Source organism: Taudactylus pleione, unplaced genomic scaffold, assembly GCF_031769625.1.
Source record: "Taudactylus pleione unplaced genomic scaffold, aTauple2 ptg000731l, whole genome shotgun sequence".
Taxonomy (NCBI): domain Eukaryota; kingdom Metazoa; phylum Chordata; class Amphibia; order Anura; family Myobatrachidae; genus Taudactylus; species Taudactylus pleione.
In genome coordinates this window covers 167400-187149 of record NW_028285133.1, presented here as the reverse complement: position 1 = coordinate 187149, position 19750 = coordinate 167400, and the positions used below count along the sequence as shown (strand labels likewise).

Sequence of the window (19750 nt, the reverse complement as noted above, 5' to 3'; positions counted from 1 at the left end):
TGGAGTTTGACCATTCTCCATGGGAACGTTATTTGTTAAATCGTCACACCTGTGCATGGGCAACTTGTACTGGTCTTCTGTACACCTCACCTCTCTTCTGTACACCTCTCCAAGCTTTTGGTTACAATGTGCTACGGGTCACTATGCATATCTGCTTCCCAGGGGCAGAACCATCAGCAGTGCAGCCGATCCCTTGCACCGGGGCCCACATCCGGCGACATTAGCAGTAATGAGGCAGAGTGACTCATTATAGTATGCAGGCTGGCCAGTCACTGCGGGGCGTTAAGAAGGAGGAGGCAGTTTGGCCAGAGGAGGTGAGGGAGTCCCTCCCCCTATCTCAACCGGTGCCAGATTGAAGGCCATTTGAACACAGTGGCTGCTCGGGTGTGCCACCCCATAGGGTACGCAGTGCAGCTGCTGCACATTATACACACAGCTCCAGACACTAAGTACTGAAGCTGTTGCAGGAGTTTTCGCAAGCTCAAACATATGGGGACCACTTTGCGGAAGGGGGAGGTGGGTTTAAGTCTGGGTGGGCATGTCAGGGAGACACAGAGGTGCATGTGACAGACGCTGGAGGCATTTCGCGCACAGGGGAACACGCTGCTGTGGATGGGACATGTCAAGGAGATGCTGAGGGCATGTAGGGGACACGCTACTGGGAGTGCATGTGGCAGATGTAAGGGCATTTGTGGAACAACGGGGGCATGTGGGGAACACGCTGCTGTGGTGGGGGCATATCTGGGAGACACTGGAGGCATTTGGGGAGAACGCTGCAGTGGATGGGGCACAGCCACAGGCACTTATTGCAACACGGTACTAACCGCTTCTTGTATTTCTTTAGAGGGAGGGCTGATATTTTTGCACCTGGGCCCACCACTCGCTAGTTCCGCCACTGCTGCCTCCGTAAAACCAATACCATTCTATGATACAAAGGAAAAACAGCAAGACAAAACAAACACTAGGGCATGAATAGCGGCTCCATCCCACAATGCGCGGTGCTCTGACCATCTAAGTCCATACTGCGCCACTGCACACTGGAGGGGGTCCGCCACAGAGGTGGGATTAGATGCCTCAGCCTCACACTGCACATGGAAAGTACTTACATGGTTCTGGAGTGTATGTGAAAGGCTGAACTTCATGAGATCGACCTGCATTTGTCACCACAAACATCACAACAGACACAGGGGACGTGATATTCTGGTCGTGGTAAGGAGGGACCTTCACTATGAGGTGATTCTACAGCAGGAAACATTGTAAGATCAGTGTTACTGCAAAGCTGTTAGAGGAGACGTGCAATACATTACACAGAAAAAAGCTCATTCCAACTCTGCAAACAGGTGCCAGTGACATATTTATAATGGGTGCAGGAAGGACCTATACTGCACACCGTGCAATCAGTGTGCCTGCAGCAGGCCCTGCACCATCTTCCGGAGGGTATCCGAATGGTGCCAGCGCAGGTAATAGCAAAGACTCTGGCACTCGGCCATGAACTTTGCTGTCTTCTGTCGGTGGCGCCATTTTCTGTGTGATATAAAGATGGCACTACCGGCAGAAGAGAGGGGCCACTGCACACAGCCCCCCCAGACATTATTATACATCTGGTTGGTGACAGTCACAAGTGTCTTACTGTGCACAGGACTCCCATCCCAAAATCCGGGACACTCATTTAAAAAGCTGCAACAAGGGGGATAAGCATTTTGTATTCTACAATTTTTACATCCAGAAAGGTAGAATTTTCCCTTAAGTGAATATTGTGTAAAATATTGCAAACTGCGCTCCAGGAACTTATACCGGGATACGTTTAGGAAGCCGGCGGCCGCAATCCCGGCCGCCGGCTTTCCGAATCCTCTATCCCGCCTAGGGTTAAATGACAGGCGTCTAAAATCTAGACGCCTGTCATTTTCCCGACGCCGGGAGACAGGCGCCCGGCATCCCAATCGAAGGGATGCCGGGCGCCGCAAGTGGACAGCTGCGGGGGGGGGGGGGAGGGTTAGGTTTAGGGCACCCGGGGGGGAATCAGGGTTAGGCACCCCACCAGTAGGGTTAGGCTAGGGGGAGGGAGGGTTAGGCACCCCCGGGGGGGGGGGGGTTAGAATTAGGCACTTGGGGGGGGGTTAGGGTTAGGCACCCCTAAGGAGGGTTAGGGGGGTTGGTTAGGTTAGTTTACACTTACCTTAGGAACGATCGGGATTTCCAGCGCTGTCGGGCTTCCGCTGCCGGGCTCTGCTGTTTTGTCGGGCTGCCGCAGCCGGGAATCGAACTGCCGGTCATGCGGCAGCTGGGATCCCATACCGAATGCCTTATACCGTTGTGTATGTGTAAATAGCGCCCATATAAATTAGAGTACAATGGTATTTGCTAATGATTGCTTTACTTATAAACAATAAAAAATTGTAACCTGAACATAAGAATTTCTATCTCATCTGGAACCTGAAACAAAAAACAAATCCTAATGCTGTTCTGATTACAGTGTATCCAGGACAAATGACTATAGACTAACCACATCAAAGACAAATAAAAGAAAAGAAAAAATTGATATATCTAATATGGTCCCTAATTGGACCAACAATCTAACCATCAAAAATAGTAGCATGTATAAAATGTGTATTGTATACACATTTGAAGATATTGTCTTATGTCACTCCTCTAGATGGTACAGGGTAAGTGACAATATATCAGTGCGGGGTAAGTGGCAATATGTCTCGATAGAGGTTGGCGTCCCATACCTCTAATCTGTGAAATGTTTAGTATCCCGACTTGAAAGGGGTGCTGAAACACGTTTAGGAGAGGGGGTGCCTTGGGTTAAGTTCCTGGAGCGCAATTTGCAATATTTTACACAATATTCGCTTAAACCGGTGGTCATTGGGGTACCCCCTCTTGCAATTTTGTTGCCTTTTAGTACACCCAGATTGAGTGAGCGTTCAGTGTTTAATTCCTTTACCAGAATGATCCCTTAAATGCTAATGTCACATAAAGCAAATCTACAGCCTCCAAAGAATTCTACTTTTCAAAGAATATTTTTATTCTTATTAATAATAAATATTATGTATTCCACTAAAAAAATGAAATATATAAGCCCATACACAGGAGAATAACCAACTAGAGTGGTACGAGTAAAAGCTTATAACAGGGCAGTTCATGTTCCTCGGATTCCCACATAACATAGTCAGGGCAATTCTCTCAGGTGTTAATAGAAACAGTAAAAGTTATTCCAAAACATGCTCCCATGAGAAGCGATATACTTATACCTATTTCCCAGCACTGATTTCCGGTTATACAAACACAGTGACTGTAAACAAACAAATAAGTGTTCACTTATGTACTTGGGAATTCTTACCACTGATCAACGCAAAATACTTTGTAATTAAGAAAGAGCTTTAAAGTTGTTTATTTCGCAAACAAATAAATAAAATAACTGATTACACCAATGAGAATATTCACCCAGATAATCTCTGTAGCAATTTGTTATCTTCAGAGGTCTCTGAATTTATTTATTGGGGTTTTTTTTTTGATTTCTGGGAAAGTTACATTGATACCTCACCTGATTCCACAAAACTCCAGCTCGAGCACTGTTTTAGTACCTCTGCCCTGAAACTCTATTGCTGCTGGACGACACCCCATTTCAGACTGACCCCCCCCTGTTCTATATATATATATATTAGGGATGTGCAGGCTCGGATAGGTTCGAGTTTGCACGTTGATTTTTCCCTCCAAAAAAACGGAACTCAGAAAGAGGCTAAACGTCATCTTACATGGACGAACATCATCATTCCTGGACTTTCTGCTGTATAACCTGGGGGGATGTTAGTAAGGTATTGTATGAGGAAGCAACGGTACCTGGTGAAATAACTCCATGTCAATTTCAGCTTCAGCTTTCCACGAACTGTCATCTAAATATAAAGAAAGAGAAAAGAATGAGCTTATATTGACCCACTTTGGACTCTCATGGAACAATTTGACACCATTGTGCACTATTAAAAACAAAAATTAGATTCTTCAGGAAAAATACTATTTAATCTGTATTCTCTTCAAACTTTTTATTTCTTTATTTAGCTTTTTAAAAGGTCAGAGAGAGGGTGCTTAAGTAACTTTTACAATTTTTACTGGCGAAGAAAAGGCCGTTCTGGATAAACACTTCAAAGTACTTCTATTGAAGTATAAAAATATTCATATATATAAACCTAGTAGTTCTTGTGGACGAAAAGCTGTTGACACACTTATAAAAACGTAATACAAATTTATTACAATAAAAAACATTTTGTACAGTACCAATACAATTTTAGACAGTGCTGATTAGGTTCCACATTTGAACATGGACGATTCACCCTTAGGTTTAAAGCATGTATTTGTAGTGGTGTAGTCACCAAATTAGGATCAAAAGCACAGTTACCCTACGCGTTTCGTCTCCTTGGAGACTTCTCCAGGGGTTAATCTCTGTGCCTTCACATAAAGGAATACATATTGTAAGTTCCAGTTGGTCTCTAATATACTGGAACGATGTATATTCTTAGGTAACACTTGGCTCTCAGTAAAAGATGGCAGATTTCGCACCTCAGATATTAAAAAAAAAAGTCAAAATTCTGTATATGATCATTACTGGGTAGTTGAATCTCACCTAGGTAAGCAGAGCAGCATATTCACCTTCTTTCCATATGGATTCAAAGTGAGAGCTATATATATAGATATATATATATATATATATATATATTTTTTTTTATTATTATTATTATTATTATTATTATTATTATTATGTGTATTATTGGCCTAATTCAGAGATGTACGCACTGCCGCTATTTATGCAGTTGAGCGATTATTGGCCTACAGCACATGCGCCAAGCTACCTTAGAGATGCCGCTCGCAGTGAGGATTTCTTCTCAAAGTGATTCACTGTAGGGGACAGTTTGTGGGCGGTTCCGGGAAATGGCAGCAAAAACGACGGGGTGTTTGCGACAGTTTTCGGGGCCCGTCTCAGCATACTACTGCGATTCCCTATGCAAAAAAATGTGGCGCCAGCGTCTCGGTTCCCTCGCCCATAAGGTCACTCCGATATCCGATTCTCAAAGGATCTGTGACCACGGCTGCATCATTGTACGCACTTACTTAGATCTGTGAAGCCGCCGGTGGGCATCTCCGTACAGTTGCAGGCGGCTGCAGCGTTCGTATACTTTAGTACCGCAGCAGCTGCGTACGGGGTGGTAGCTGCGATTGCAGTAGCATACATCATTGAATCCACCCAATAATACGGGATTAGAGGACAGAGTAGGTATGCAGTCATACGCACCAGAGAGGTTTTCCTGGAACACGACCTTCGCTCCTTTCAGGAAGTTTTTGCCTATTAAGAACACCTCTTCCTCTCCTGTCACAGAGCAGCTGTGCAGACTCTTCTTCAGAATCTCTGGTACCCCGGCCGGCTGAGCTGCAGTGGAGAGAATGAGGGGGGGGGTTACGTTAGTAGAGCAGAAACCAGCTTTATTCCGCATATCTATCTTTTATGTTAGTTTTACCATACAAAGCCAATGTTGTCCTTGCCTTCATTTATTTACATGGCACACAGATCTCTCACTTGATAAGGACGTGCCCTTGCTAAGACACGGAGACATCAATCACTGCAATCCACACAGCCCAGACCCTGTTTGTGGAATATGCACTTCTAGTCCCATGTACAGAGGAAAAGAAAGGGAGGACAGAATAAAGCACATAACAATCGCACAGATCTGTAATTGCTTGCCATGTATCCTAATATTTGTATCTGTTCAGCAAGTACGGCCTGCTTACACCTCTGTAGGAACATCCGTTTGGTGACGGGTCAGTGGGATTAGGTGCTGATGAGACTTCTTAAGGGCTAATACGGTGCACACAGCCTAGATTACAGTACATTGAGGCTGATGTATCAAGCAGTGAAAATAGCAACCTCAAAGCTGATTGGTTGCTATAGGTAACTCTCCATTTTTCCTCTGCTTGATACAGTTACTTTGTCATCAACGTGTGGAATGGCCGTACAGCAACAATGCACTTGCATAAAAGCCGATTGCTTGATGTGGTTAAGTGAAAACCTTGTACCTAAATGTAATGTTAATAAGAGTCCTATTGTAGGCAGATAAGCTCAATGCTACAAAGGATCTTTAAATTGACCAAATCTGAATTGTATCCCGACCAAAAATAATTTGCCTCCTGACAAACAAATATTTGAGCTAAATTTGCACAACAGTTACTAGTGTGCTTTTAGGTAGGCTTTCCTGGAGTGGTAATAGGGGCGCACACTCTGTATAGGATACAGTCCCTTCTTATTACTGATCCATGGTAACACGCCGGGTTTTTATTATATTGCCATTTTAAAACCCACCAGGAAAATAGCTGATTTTAAACAAAATAACCGAAGCTTGATAAATCCGGTCCTTAGGCTGCAAGCCTGGGTATTCTGGTAACACAGTTACTGTGCACAACATACCAAGTCCTAGATATCATCAGATCCCTATTAATATGAAATCCAAAGCAGTGTTTGAACATCCCATTAAATTAGCACTTTGGTTACCTCTGATAATGCTGTAGTAAAGCAATTAGACAAAAGAATGGGTAAAAGATATTGTCAAATGACAGAAAGGGTAAAACATGTTATTCTGGAGGTGCACTTGTGTGCCCGGCCTGTCATTTGCTGACAACGGAACAGCCAACCAGAAGATGACTAGGAGGCAGAGCTTCACCCATCAACTATTAGTCCAGGTGAGCTGCAAACCTGAAGTAAAGCAGCTTCACTAGTGAACTCTATGTAATGATTAGGGGCCTCTGATCCACTGCAGTGGACGAAACAGAACACAGAACATAAACTTACTGACTCCCCGATCCAGCCTCCGTCTCTGAGAGTGCGATACTCTAGGGGAGAATTAGCAAATCTTGTAGAGAGATGAGATGAAGTGGAGAAGTTGCTCATAGCAACCAATAAGCTTCTAACTCATCTTTCTAGCAAAGCCTGTACAATGATTGGTTAGTAATTTCTATCTCCACTTTCTCTCTCTCCTAGATTTGGTACATCTACCTTTGTCTTGATTGTTGAATTGTTACATTTTTAGATCTGCACTATCACATAAAATATAATTCTGCAATAGAATTGCTGGTTATCAGTGTTCTAACACAAGTGCATTAAACAGAAAAGCCAAAGTGACTAAGGTGGAGATGTACCAAGCCATGGAGAGTGATAAAGTGGAGTGACAAAGTACCAACCAATCAGCTCCTGTCATTTTTCAAACAAAGCCTTTAACGTGACAGTTAGGAGGTGATTGGCTGGTACTTTATTTCTCTCCACTTTCTCTCTCTCCGAGGCTTAGTACACCTCCCCCTAATGCTGGGCATACACTATACAATTATCTGTCAGATATATGTTCAATATGGCTGGTTAGAATGAGAACCTGGTAATGTATGGGAGCAAATGACAGTCAAACGGTCTTAAACACTGGAAAGTGGCCAAAAATGTTTGTTCAAATTAGCTAAATTCGTTTGGTTTAACCAATTTGTCTGAGAACGACCATTTTTGTCTGTTTTCCCGCGTTTGTCAGCAAATGGACGATTGTCATTTGCTCCCATACATTACCATATTTTCATTCTAATCAGCCAGATTGGACAGATATCTGACAGATAATTGTATGCATAATGGTGCATACACATGGTCAGATTTGTCAGATGAACGATTGAACGATTTTACCAACGATTTGAACGATTTCTGACAGTATTAAAATGAATGAAATCGTCAAAATCTGACTGCAAACACAGATGATGTCAGATATTGTTATCTGACATGCGGGAACGTGCATCGTTGGTCGATGCATGCCAAACGTGTCAAAGATATGAACGATTTTTACAATCGTTATCGTTCGTATCTGACCGTGTGTATGAACCATAAGAGTGAAGGTGCATACACACAAAATTTTTTTGAACGATTATCGTTATCGATATCGTTTATCGTTCAATCGTAAAAATCGTTCACTTTCTGAGTTAAAACAATGAACGATTATCGTTCATGCGCGTTCACGTTTGTAGTTCAGTCAGACTGACCAACTGAACGATTTTCATTAAGGGAATATGCAAAAATCGTTTGTAGTTCAAAAAAATCATTCATTATACTTTAAAAAGTCTGACAGAAAATCGTTGGTAACAAAATCATTTTGTGTGTATGCACCATTATGGAGCATACACACGGTCAGATCTGTCAGATGAACGATTTTTTACCAAAGATTTGAATGATTTGAACAATTGAACGATTTTGACTGCATTAAAATGAATGGAAATCGTCCAAGTCTGACTGCACACACATCAGATGTCAGATATCGTTATCTGACCATCGGGAACGCGCATCGTTCAAATCGTTCATCTGACAGATCTGTCAGATTTTCCTTCAGATATGAACGACTGAACGATTTTTAAATCGTTATCGTTCAGATCTGAAGGAAAAATCTGACTGTGTGTATGCACCATAAGAGTGACCCTTTCATCTAATCTGGTATTTATACCTCTTTTCACTGAAATCACCTGGGGTCAGTTAGATGGATGATGCAAAAAGCTTGCATTCATTACCTAATTGAGGCCTGAGCCACTCTAGCAATTGACGTTAATTGCAAAAAATATAAAGAGCAACTGTATAGCTGCATACACACAAAACGATTTTGTTACCAACGATTTTATGAACGATTTTCTGTCAGATTTTTTAAAGTGTAATGAACGATTTTTTTGAACTACAAATGATTTTTGCATATTCCCTTAATGAACATCGTTGAGTTGACAAGTCTGACTGAACTACAAACTACAAAACGTGAACGCGCATGAATGATAATTGTTCATCGTTTGACTCAGTAAGTGAACGATTCTTTGAAACGATCATTAAACGATATCGTTTAACGATAATCGTTCAAGAAATCATTGTGTGTGTATGCAGCTTAAGGATTTCTTGTAACTATCTGAACAACAGACCATTTTCTGTTCCTGTTACATGTATTTAGCGACAGATCACATCTCCCATTACAATTAGCGTGTGTGATCCATTGCAAATCATTTGTGATATATGAGCATCAACAAGACTACACACTAGTATAGTTTCGTCCAACAAGGATGAAGACAAAAAATAAAATATTGGAGGGTCAGATTAACGGGAGTGCCCACACACTACACAATATCGTTACATCGTGGTCGACATATATCAGGACAACTGAACGATCGGATAATCGGTCCCGAGCGTTTCTGGCCAGCTATCTGTAAATTCTGCAAATCCATCATGTCTACAGACTACACAAAAATCGGACCAACTGATAATTGAGTGATCAGGCCGATAATTGTGTGGTGAGTACCCAGCTTTACATGTTATCTTCCTATACTCAAATAATCCTCTGACCCTAGACCGACACAGCTGAGTAACTGGATCATATAATCCACCAGGCAGTGGACCAATATTTATTAATTTACCAGTTATTTATATAGTGAGCACATAATCTGCAGAACTCTACAGAGAATATTTCAGCCATTCACATATGTTCCTGCCCCAGCAGAGCTTACAATCTATATTTCCTACCTACAAGGACACACATACACGCTAGGGTTAATTTTATGTCAGAAGCCAAACAACCTACCAGAGCATTTTGGGCGATTGTAATCTGGAGCACTTGGGAGGAAACCCACAAACACGAGAACATACAAACTCCACACAGGTAGTACCTTTCTCAAGAATTGAACTCATGACCTCTTGGCTGTGAGCCAGTAATGCTATCCACTACGCCAACAATGCTGCAATATGTATTATGTGGCATGTATCCTCCCGTATTTACCGCCTCTTATCCTATAGATTATAAGCTTGTGAGCAGGGCCCGCTTACTTTGGTTAAGGTCGTCTAATACCCAGTTTTGTTTTATTAGAGTGTTTGTTCCCAGTTGTAGGCCCAAATGGAATATGCTGGCTGGCACTATATAAAGTATATGTTAATGAATAATCAGAAGACGATGCATAGGCTACATAATACTTACTACAGATGATTGGAAACGAGGGTGTTTGTAGTGTTAAAACGGAACCGTCCTTCCGAGTGATGTTTACGCGAAACACCAGCCTGGCACGTGTGCTTTTCTTCTTCGATCCAGCGAGCCCGATCCGGGCTTCAACATCAGCGTTCCGCAGCTTCAGAATTCCAACACAATCCACCCTGTAGGACATTGTCATTGTAAGTGAATGGTTACACAGCTAAATGCAGCCTTTAAAGTAATACTTTTCAACAGTAATGCAAGAGACAAACCACTGTGACTTCTGGTTATTACTGAACTATGAGAATGGAAAAGAGAAGTCAAAATCAGCAGCTAACCATGCGCATACCCCAACCTTTTCCTGTAACTAAATAGAATGTAATAACATGGTTGGTTACACCTATTCGTGTCCCCATCTGTAACCTTTATTCCCATGATAAATTCTTCTATGCCAGTGTTTCCCAACTCCAGTCCTCAGAGACCTCTAAAGCTGGCCACACACTAGACCAACTTACATCCAACCAGCCAACTAGTTGATTGGTTGGAATGAAAATCTGGTAAGGTATGGGAGTAACTGATGATCAGCAATTTGCTCCTAAATGACAGATAACAGATGAAAAAGGCCGTCAGACAAGTTTGTTAAATGTTTGATCTGAACTATTTGTTCAAACAACAGTTTTGGTCCATTTTCCAGCGTTTGGGAGCAAATTGCTGATTGTATACCTTACCAGATTTTCATTCCAACCAATCAATTAGTTGGCTGGTTGGACAGATAATCTTTAGATATGTGGCCAGCTTAACAGTGCATGTTTTCCAGATCTGCTAGTTGGTGCATTCATTATCGTCTGACACATTTTAAAAGATCCACAGGTGGTGCTAATTACTTCACTTGTGATTCTGAGGCAATCTGTAGAACACATGTGCTGTCAGGGGTCCCTGAGGACTGGAGCTGGGAAACACTGTTCTATGCTTTGCAAAATTCTCAAAATTCAGGAACAATTATCTTACTTTAAAGCAGGGGTGGGCAATGATATGCAGGCAATGCTGGGATGTGTAGTAGTACTGTCACAACCCCTACTTTAAAGCATTTTGATTGCCTGTGAGCGCTGGAAGTCACTTTCACAAATTCAACACAAAGTCATGAGAATGCAGCGAATTCATTGACATCACTGATAAAGACACACAAAGTCTCACGCCTCAGTGATGTCACCAGTGATGCAATAGGCGGCAGGATAACGCATATACGCCGCCTGTATAACAAAGAGAAAAATGCTTCACCTGCGACAACTTTTGAGCAAGTGTTCCTTAAAAATAGGTTAACCTGGACATTGCCTCCAATTAATGAAATCTGTCACTTACATGTTTTAAAAAGCACATTTTACAACAGTGTATAGGCATATGGCCACCGTTAATAGAAGAAAAAAAAAAAAAGTGTATTCAGGTATTCAGGATGACTGATTAGAATTTTTGTTCAATGCAGGATTTCAGGAAAGTCTACATTCTTTGTATGGACCGGTGCTGATAAAAATCAGGTATTTCTGCATTTCAGATAAAAATGTCCCATAAAAGCCAACACAAGCATTGTGCACCGTGACACAATGACATAAGCCGGTCACAAGAGGTACAGCAACGTGGCTCCTGAGGGTGTGTGCTCTGCTGGTAGTTACTTACGCTAGAGTCATCATTGTGCTGGGGTCAAGCATGACCTCTATGACTGTGGTGCCCTCTATGTCCACTTCCTTGCAGGGAGTAGTGTTCCTCCCGGTCACTCTGCAGGCCTGGTAGAATCCGTGCGGCTTCACTCGGCCGGAATCATTGCCTACAAACACTTGAAGCACCACAGGCTCATTGTGACCTTCCAGCTGGAATAGAGTAATAGAGTCTGACATGAATGTCCCTTCCTAATGAGAGTTAGGAAGACAGGGTACATACATTATCTCAGGCTGACAAACCATTCTACCATTTCATGTAGGACTCAGAGGCCTCTGTAAATCTCAGCATTCATGTATTGAAAATGTACTATATACAGCTTATATATTATCATGGTAAAATAGTTTCTCCCTAAAACTGGCATTATGACACTGGAACCTGATAGAACTTAAATGTTTTAATAATATATGTATTATAGTGGGGATGTAGTCACCATCTTGGAGGTCAGGATGGCGGTGCTCAGAATCCCGTGCGCCGGAACCCGGGCAGCAGTCAGAATCCCGACTGTAAGTGTTAGAGGGAGTGTTAGGTTTAGGGTTAGGTATTAGGGGGAGGGGGTTAGGTTGTGAAGGGGGGTAGGGGGTTAGAGATAGGCTGCAGTAGGGGAGGGATAGGCAGTAGGAGGGGAGGGATAGGCGGCAGGAAAGGTGGGTTAAATAAAGGGTTTGGTGCTCGGGTTAGGCTACTTAAGGCATCGGAATTCTGACTGTTGGGATGCAGCTGTCTATATTGCTGACCGTCGGCATACCTGACCACCAGGATCCTGTACACAACCCATCAAAGTGCCACAATAGCTATTTGTCATTTTTCAGCGAAAGACGTCTTAAAAACTCTCATATTTACCACACCATAGTAATGATCTGATCTATCCTCTCTCAGGGCCTGATTCATAGGTGCCCGCAATAACGAGGTTCACGTAGTTCAGTGCTCTATTAATTTATATTTGCTACTGCACATGCGTGAAAATACTTACAACCTCCTATGGTGCATGCGTTACACAAGGTGTACGCACAAAGGCGCTGTAGCGAATGAGACTCACGGTATCAGAAATTTAATGGAAATATGCTGGCTGTTCCTGGGCGATGACTAAACAGATGCATGGAGATGGCCCGTTATGTGAACGTGTTATTGGAGTGGTGCGAAAAACCTGTCCCTTCCATAGGGCTGGTGCTACCAATGGTGGCATCTAAAGAAGTACCGGGCGTTATAACAGTAACTACGGACGCTGAAAGTGGGCGTCTCAGTTCTTGCACATTCATACGCACGCTTGTACACAAGGGAAGGACTTGGAAGCGCCATTTGCATAAAGTCACAGATGTGGGACCCCCATCTTCAGCTCTGAATCGGCCCCTCAGTGCACTAAATGCACCTACCTTCACTGTAGGGAATCCCTGCTGTGTACGATCTTTCACAGAGCCACGGCTTCCTTCCGTCAGGTATCTGGCGCGATGCTGCGTCTCCGGCTGCACCACTATCTTCAGTTCTTTCCCCTCGCTCTTACATGGAAACTGCTCACACAGCAAAGGGCTCTTCTTCCCTCCCTTCTGGGGCCCCGATGCTCTGGAGGAAACAGCAGAAAATAAGCCCTTTGTCTGGATGGTTGGACATGCAATAAGAGATCAAAGTGTGAAGGCAGAACCAACAGAGGTTAGAATAACTCCTAATGGAGGCTGAGGGCTGAGCTACGGTACTAATCAAGGGGTGAAAAAAAAATCAGCTCTTTCTTTTATACAACTAAGTATTTGCTTGTTTCAGTGCGACTTTCATTTGCAGAGAGAAGAAGGAACCATTTTGTGGTCTGTTGCTGTTGAATGAATACTCATGTGAATGCAACCAATCAAGCCACTAGGAATTGATGACATACCTAAGACATGAGGCACAATGCCAGTTATTGCAATGGTGGCATAACTAGACTCAGTCAAGTCCCAATTTCCTGGTGATTTGAAAGGGTGCATTGTTATGAAGATCTGTTAATTGCACAAAATGGCAGCCTCAATTCTTGACAGTGCCCTGAAGTTTATGGAACAAGATGGCAGGTGTCTGTGGAGGAGACAGAGTGAGGGCTCCTAGTTCAATCATGAGGTGTCATTTAGTGGAGCAACAATACTGAAACAAAATAAAAGGGTGAGGAGGGGGCATTATGAGGGAAGCGCCTTGTACCATTGTCAACACCCAACTGTACATCAGCTTGGAGTTGGCAGCCTTTGGGCCTTTTCTTATACTTTTAAATAACAAAAAATTTGAACCTTTACTTTCACCCATCTAAGCAGACTGGTCCAAACACCCGCATCAATTGCTCTTTTGAAGCGATTCTCTAGCAAATGAAGTCTACACTTTAAACACTGACATTTATGACTATCATTTTAGCAATACACTAAATATTAATTATATTATGATGTAGGCTTTCTTTTCCGACAAATGTTGAGTAAATATGATGACTACAAGTTATGAATTCTACGCTAGTATGTGCTGCTATATTCTTTACTAAATATGTAATCATAGACATCGCCACTTACTGGCCAAGCAACCATGACATCTCATTACCAAGCAATCATTTCTGGGGAAAATAACATGTCTGGATAATGGAAGATATTCAAAGCAGATCTGGTTTGCAAAGTAGTATTTTTGAAGGGCATTAAAAAAAGTAAAATACTATTTGGTAGTCAGATATCTGTTTTTTTGTTGTTTTTTTTGAAAGAGATGCTCTCCAGAAATGAGAGAGTATAATATAATGGGTGTGTTATGTAATAACCTGGAAGAGGTTTGAAAACCTTAGTTCGCAGATAGGCAAAAATATTAATCTTTTAATCATCACCAATTACTCCATAGGAGGAGGCATAGATAGTGATGTTATGCTATGTCCTACATCACCTTCAGTGATGGGATTACGTGTTATAATGCCAGTTACTGCTGGTTGGAAATAACAAATACACAAACTAAACCATCATCTCATCATACAGCCGATAGGAGCAGGCTTACTAGCGATCTATTCTAACTACTAAAATGCAATAGCATAAGGCATAGAAAGGCCCACCAGTTGATTAATTATAGGTTGATTAAATATAAGTATAGAAAAGGCCCATAGGTTGATGAGTTATTAATAAGATCGTAAAATCTAAATTAAACTGTACCTATCACCTAAACACAATGAAAGCATCCACTTTAACAGACTAGTACTTTTGTGAATGCATCCAGGAATTGGTTACATCATCGGGTATGGCAGCCATTTTGTACCAGTACTCAGTTACTGGTAGCCAATGTAATAAAGAGGATGCGTTCTTGTAAATATTGGTCCACTGTGAGTAGATACGTGGGTGCTGGGTCCATTTTAACAATTTAAGGACAAATAAATTAATAGAGCGATTACATGATAATAATTTAGGTGAACTGGTCCCTCTCAAGTTTTACAATAGGAAGTGTGAGTAGAGAAAGTAGAGTATGATAGGACAAATGGAGAAGGCGTAGGCAGCACTAATACTAACCCATTTCCGGCCTGGCAGTTGCTTTTGTTGTCCGAGGCGAGCTGGGATAGAACATAGTGAGGAGCTTTGGCGCTGTCTGCATCAAAAACGTCCATGTTGGAATCCCTTCGCTTGGACCCGGGCCTCTGCTTCGTGTTTCGCTTGCGTGACTTACGTGGGACCTCTGTGTTATCATTGTAAGAATGGGAACTCATGTTGCTGAAATTGGACGTGGAGTCTTCGGTCCACATGTTGCAGCTCTGCTCAGACTCCTCTGGTCCACCCCCTTCATCTTGGCAGGACATCTGACTGCTATCCAGCAGGTCTTCCGGGGGTGGAGAAATGTTTAGGACCGTCCATCTCAATGGCATGGACTGCTGCCTTCCCGTATTACTGGCTAACAGCTGTTCACTTACCCCTGGCTTACTTACCCCCGTGGCAGAGGATTGCATAGCTTTGGTGTCGGTGAGTGAGGTAGAGTAATTAGAAGGACTGGAAGTGGTGGTAAAGGAACTGCGAGCACCGCCCATGGTGGAAGAGGAGGAAGATGAAGCATCTGCAGTGTACAATCCAAAAGTAAATACACACATTTTCACCGGCACTGGCCAGCAGTCCCAATGGAATTAGGTGATTTTATTTTTATTTTCAAAAATATATCCGATTACTTTAATCCCCACAAAAAAGCTTGAAATTTGGTTAAATAAATGTAAACAAAAAACTTTGAGAATTTTACTGGCCAATATGGACACAAGTCAATTTAAATATCAAATCATTATCGACTGTGTCAATTTGTAAAACTAAAAGCTGGTGGAGATAAAGTTACGTCATTCGACCTTCACTGCCTTGGTATAATTTAGAGATTTCATTTTGGCCAATTGGGAAAAATATATATAAATAATAATTTTAACCCCATTACAAAAAGCTGTGCTATATTCATTGCCAATTAGTAAACAAAACAAAGCTTTTTTTATTTATTTATTTTTTTAAGTGGGACTGTCTGTAGCCACAAAATATTAAAATAAGTTTCTAACCTATGAAGCAGAGAACTACAGGTCATTTTTAATGCAGACACTCCCTGCTTCAGAGGCAAATCCTGGAATAAAAATATGAGAAAATAAATGAGAAACAGCTGCTTAGTATTCCAGTAATAAACTAAAAAAAAAAATAAAAAAAAAATAGGAGTATAAAACAAACTCATTTATTAGCAAAATGGAACTGATATGGGTTGGCCCCTAAACTCCCTTACAGAATAGACCTCAAGCAAAGTGCACTAGCATTGATGCTAACACACTATCAGGATAGGTGGCTGTAAGTCCCAGTGTCAATGTTATGCTTATAAAGTTGGATTCATTTGGTCTTCTATGGGGTAGATTTAGTAAAACTTCTAAACGAGAAAATGCATAAACACCAATCAGACATCGGTCATCATTTATCTTGTAGGTTACATGATAGCTAGGAGCTGATTGGTTGTCAAGGGAACAGCTCCAATTCTTACAAAAGTTTTATTTTAGTGTTTTGGGCACCAATTCCAAACTACAAATTTGGACCACTTTAAAAGCTAAATCTCTACAATGTATTTGCAATATTTAGAATTAGACATTGATTGCTTAACTCAAACTTACTTTTAAAGTTGGCTGCACCATTGAGAAATTCTAGTAAGAGGTCACTTATCAAGATTTGTTGAATAATTGTGATATCTATGATTGCTTTCCAAATAAATACAGGGAGAATTACGTACAAGACATGCTTAATGCAATGAATTTCATAACCTTTAAAAATGGAAGCATCCTATTAGCTTTGGTATAGTATTTAAGGTGCCCGTAGGTTTAGGAACTTCAAGAGCAGATTCAATTAAAAGATTTATGGTGTGACATGTGTGTAGGCTTCTAGACTAGGTTTCCACACATCCTTACTTAAATATAAATTACAAAAAAGTGGTCTTGTCCATCTTGAGGTGCAACTCAGAATTTAGATCTGATTTTTGTTCAAAAAGTACCATTAATTAATCCTATATTGAAATACTGTGAATTTAGGGAATGGAAAGCAAAATTATCAATGTGAGATATATTATCAGTTCCATTTTTACTGTTTGTACACATTATTAAACTTTGCAGCTGAAAGAAATAAAAAAAAATATTCAGTGACTTTCCAAAGCATTCACATTTAAAAGAAAATTATACTACTGTATAGGTGCGGTATGTGTTTCGGTCATGCATTAATAAAATGCTGCACTGTCAATCTTACAGGAGATTAATTGCAATTTTGCTGTAGCAGATTTGCAGCCACTTTGGTTTGATTTGATACAAGTGCTGCATGTATTAAAGTTTACACATCTAGTGTATGTACAGATATATTTTTGAGAGCATGTACCATTTACATCAGTGATCATCAGAAATATACAACTCAAATTTTCTAAATGATTTATAAATACAATGGAGAAACCAAGTTGATATAGCTTTAATTAAAAAAGAAATAAATTAAAACACTTATCTCATGAAAATATTTTGAAAATTTTAGAAAGCAAAACAAAGGGAGTTACCCAGGTCAGGAGACCATATAGATTTAATGTTTTGGTTTTTTCCCATCAACGTGATATAGAATAACAATCACACTCGATAGGAAGAGATAAAGGGTAGAAATAAAAAAAGAGAGAAAACATTTAAAATATAATAAATGCATCAATTTTAGTACAGAAACATTATTTTGGTCCATGTGATCTGTTCAATTTTTTTATGCGATTTCTGCATAATAGAAATAATAATTTGATAAGAATTGAATCATTTATATACAGCTATACATGTATGAATATTCACATAAATGCATTCAATATTTGATTACAAAAATATCTCCCAAAATATGTTAAAGTGAATACCAGGGGAATTATTATAATATTATGGACTATAAAGCATCACTTATAATGCATAATAATTTTTGCTGTGCATGTTTAGATCTATTAAGGTGTGGGAGCAGGCCACATTCATGTACTTTTAGAAGCAAGAAAATATGAAAAATTCTAGTGACTTCCAGAAAAGTGTTGAAATAAAAAGAAACGTGTTTGTTTAGGATCCATATATTGTACAGAATATTATTACTACTCGTGAATACATAGCCCATTTATCTGGACAGGAAAGGTTAGACAAATGTTATAAGGCACTTCACTGAGAAATTTATGGATGTAGTTCTCTCACCAATGATCACAGAGTGAAGTCTAACTGCTTAAACCTAATACTAGACTTTAAAGCCAACTCTTTTGGGTGCTGTGTGGCATGATATCGGTCACCAGATATAGTCGTTAGTCGGTTCAACTATCTTATAAACGCTACACAGTTGAATCCAAACTCCAGATAACCTGCTGGCATACAATTAAGGCATCATGGCAGATATTAAATGGGGTCACTCTTTACCATATATCTACAACACGCAAAGTGGCCGCAAATCCGCAGTCAAATCTTTTGTGCCAAATTTTTTTTTCATTTATTTTTTTTCTATGCTCAGGTAAATTTATTTTGTCATAGTGTGTTAAGTTAAATAATAAAATAAAACATTGTCAAATGAACATTTTACCAACATTCATCATCAATCCACTATTCAAAACTGAAAAAAAAAAGAAGAAAATCAAAGTAATAGAAAAATAAAAATAAATAAAAGGCTTAGGAAGAAGTCTGAAAACGAGACCGACCTACAACCCTGGGTGAGTTTGGATGGGTTTAGGGTCTCTGGCAATATTTGTCTTCACTATTGATAGACAGACATAGTCACACAACCCACCACACGATGCCTGCCTCTGAGCGGCGGAGCTAGAATGCAAGTTAACTGTATTAATAGAGAAAAAAAACAGCTAGCATCCCAGCAAATATAAAAAAAGCAATCCAATTATCACATGGAATTTCTAGGTCAATTTGATCACTGTTTTAGTAAACATTCAATCAAAAATATTTTAGTTTCCACATTCACATCTCCCCCCTCCCCTTGTCACAATGCGTACAAACCAAATATGATCAATTGTCATTTATGGTAACTTAAGAAATATTTACATTTATGTTAGACTAATTAGTCTGTGAAATACAAATTCAAGGGCCTGTTGCCTCAGCTATCGGCATCAACCAGTCACACCTTCACGGCGTTAGTTTTGTAAATGGCTGCGGTTAGGATGGTAAATTTAAAGAATGAATAAACGCACTTGTTTTAGAATTGGATGGGAGTTGTGGTATCACTTACCTGGCTAAAGCAAATTAAAAGGACAACTAAACAAAAAGCCTTTTTGAGCAAACATTCCCATTGACGGACAAACATCTCAACTTGTAAAGCAGTGCATGTCAGTTGGTCTGCTGTCTGATATCACCGGCCTTCCCCCTCTGTGTGAATCCACCAATCTGCAGCCTGTAGTATGTGCGTTATCTTGCAAGCTTCCTAGCCAATCACCGACTTCCTGAAGACAGGGGAGTGCTACTCTCTTAAGTACTGTCTGCTTTGTCTAAAGCTCAGAGTTTGCACAAACATAAAATCAAGTTCCCGTATATTACTTGGCTCAATAACACAAAGCCTTTCATAGTTATTCAAGTCTAATAGTGTTTTTGTTTTCTT

The 19750-nt window shown here is 40.6% G+C and overlaps 1 protein-coding gene across 9 annotated transcripts in view; it reads right to left on the bottom strand.

Moving 5' to 3' along the window:
- Positions 1-19750, bottom strand: part of NFAT5 (nuclear factor of activated T cells 5) — a 97714-nt gene that overhangs the window by 26631 nt on the left and 51333 nt on the right. For 5 of the 9 annotated variants that reach the window (XM_088456980.1, XM_088456978.1, XM_088456979.1 and 2 more), the window contains exons 3-9: positions 15188-15722; positions 13079-13265; positions 11667-11857; positions 10005-10177; positions 5285-5419; positions 3841-3893; positions 1107-1239 (exon numbers count right to left, since the gene is read on the bottom strand). In XM_088456980.1, the coding sequence (XP_088313106.1) occupies positions 1107-1239; positions 3841-3893; positions 5285-5419; positions 10005-10177; positions 11667-11857; positions 13079-13265; positions 15188-15722 (1407 nt within the window). The other 4 variants (XM_088456984.1, XM_088456987.1, XM_088456985.1 and 1 more) reach the window with 4 other exon arrangements.